General features: G+C 44.3%; 1 protein-coding gene across 1 annotated transcript in view; it reads right to left on the reverse strand.

The window, feature by feature from the left end:
- Positions 1-918: 918 nt before the first annotated feature.
- LOC119414305 (E3 ubiquitin/ISG15 ligase TRIM25-like) overlaps positions 919-2,344 on the reverse strand; it is a 3,867-nt gene continuing 2,441 nt past the window's right edge. Inside the window, exon 3 of the mRNA XM_037681400.1 lies at positions 919-2,337. Within this exon, the coding sequence (XP_037537328.1) occupies positions 919-2,337 (1,419 nt within the window). The remainder of the gene's footprint in view (positions 2,338-2,344) is intronic.

Genomic DNA, 2,344 nt, shown 5'->3' on the forward strand with positions numbered 1-2,344 from the left:
AAAAAAAAAACAGTTTAACTTTCATTTTCTTTACTAGGTTTTCCACGTGAAGCTTAAAAGAGAGATGCGAGTCGACCAAGATACTCAAATATTTATAGGAATCAACAAACTCAACAGGGACACCATTTTTCTGCTTTGTTTGCTCTCACAGACACGTACTCGTTTGCTACATCCATCATTACAGCAAAGAAGTTTGAGCTCAGTAATTCATGATACCTTTTTATTATTTACGGTAATAATTTAATCGCTTGTGGTATGGAAGAAAAATTTGTCCTGTTTCTTGAGAATAAAGGAAGGCAGCACCTTCGCCCTGAAGGAAGCAACTCAAATGAGGATTTTAGGGGATGTGCATTGTCTGACATTATCTTGTTTGCCTCCCTTTACTCTGACCATGTGTACTTTTTTTCCATTCTCGGCAGAGTGGTCCTTGGCTGTGGTTACTATACATCTCAAGGAGTTCTTCTGAGCCTCTGTAGCATTGCCAAACCAACAGATGTTACAAAACATTAAAATACCCCCAATAAAAGCAGAATAAAGCACTAAAAGCACTGAGTAATTGACTCTAAATATTCCAGTTTCTTTAAAAAAAATACATCCTCTGCTGAGCCTTGGTGCTAATACATGGGTCAACCCATGAGTCCCATTTTTAAGTGACAGTCCAGAACCACGCCCAGGTGCGTGTAGCACAAGACAGTTTTTCATGTTCAGAACCAATTTTGATTTTTTGCACCAATTAATGAAGAAGTCCAGAAATGGTCCAGCATGCCACACAAAGAAAAACCCTGAAAATGCCTTGGAGATTATTAGCCTTAAATATATACCTGTATATCAAATTTTCTATGCAGCCCTTTGATTGCTTTATCTCAGTTTCACCCTCTGGAAAAAATGTTGCCCACTCCTATTGTAGATCATGGACTCTCAGAAACGAACTGATCTGAGTTTGCAGAGCTCAGCAGAGTCCCCGGTCTTGTGAAGCCCAACTCCAGCGTGGAGCGGCTGAGTGAACGTGGTCTGGACTCTGTGGAGGAGAGTCCTGGTTTCAGAGACGCTGTAGAAGGACAGAACACCTGCTCTGTGGTCCAGGTACACTCCGATCCTGGAGGAACGTGGGCCGGAGATGAGAGTCAGGGCATTGTTGTGTCTAAATAAATACATGAATTTGCAGCACTCTAAAGCCCAGGAGTTCTCGTTGAACCCAAATCCACATTCACTGTCCCACCCAGTCCTGCTGATGTTCTCATAAGCAACCGCTACAGAAACGGCTCCGCTGCACTTCACCTCCCAGTAGCTCCGTTCGTTCAGGCTCTGTCTGCTCAGGACCTGGCAGCGACTATCAAACCGTTTAGGTTTATCCGAAGAATGTTGCTTCATCTCTTTTTTGACTGCTTTGTTTCCTCTCACAGACACGTACTCGTTTGCCGTGTCTGAATCCAGGGAGATGTTCTGGGAGTGCCTCAAGAGCTCGTTTTTGATGCTGGGCTCCTCCGGTGAAGCACCTGCTTTGATTTCTGTGACTGAGATCTCCATCCACCGGTTTGTTGCAATCTCCAGCACGGTTCGTTCAACCTCCGGCAAAGCTTCCTGTAATTCATGAAGAGACCAGGAGAAGAACTCGGCCATTTTAATATGTGGACATACCAAAAAGGGCATGAGGAACTGTGGTTTGTATATTTTTAGGAACACGATGTCATCCTCTGTGTCTGAGAGCTGCTTCAGCTCAGCTTCTTTCCTCTTCAGCCCAGCGATCTTCTGCTCCAGTTTGTCTTGTTGTTTTTTTGCTTTATTCACGTCAGTTTCCTGTTTTGATCTTAAGAACTGCCTCACATAAGAAATCCTTTGATGGACGAGATGGATCAGTTCAGTCAAAACCTTCTCACACGCTTCCACTGACTTATCAGCTGAATGATTGATAGTATCCACCTTCTTCTCTTGCAGTTTTACCTCTTGCTCTGCCTGATGGATTTGCTGTTGGACGTTTTCACGATTTGCTTCAGTTTTTCTTTGCTTCTCTGCTCTTTCTGCTGCAGCTGAGACTGTGTCGTGGCCTTTATGTTCATCCACAGAGCAGAGATAACAGATACACTTCTGATCCGTACGGCAGAACATCTTCATCACCTCATCATGACGAGAGCAGATGTTCTCCTGGAGGTTCTTGGAGGGCTCCACCAGCTTGTGTTTCTGAAATGGAGCTGACTCATAATGAGGCTGAAGGTGTTTCTCACAGTAAGAGGCCAGACAGACTAAACAGGACTTGATGGCTTTCAGTTTTCTTCCAGAGCAGACATCACAGGACACATCTTCAGGTCCAGCATAGCAGTGATCAGCAGGAGCAGCTTGGAGTCCA

The sequence above is a fragment of the Nematolebias whitei genome, chromosome 9 (assembly GCF_014905685.2).
Source record: "Nematolebias whitei isolate Nwh7 chromosome 9, NemWhi1, whole genome shotgun sequence".
Classification (NCBI taxonomy): domain Eukaryota; kingdom Metazoa; phylum Chordata; class Actinopteri; order Cyprinodontiformes; family Rivulidae; genus Nematolebias; species Nematolebias whitei.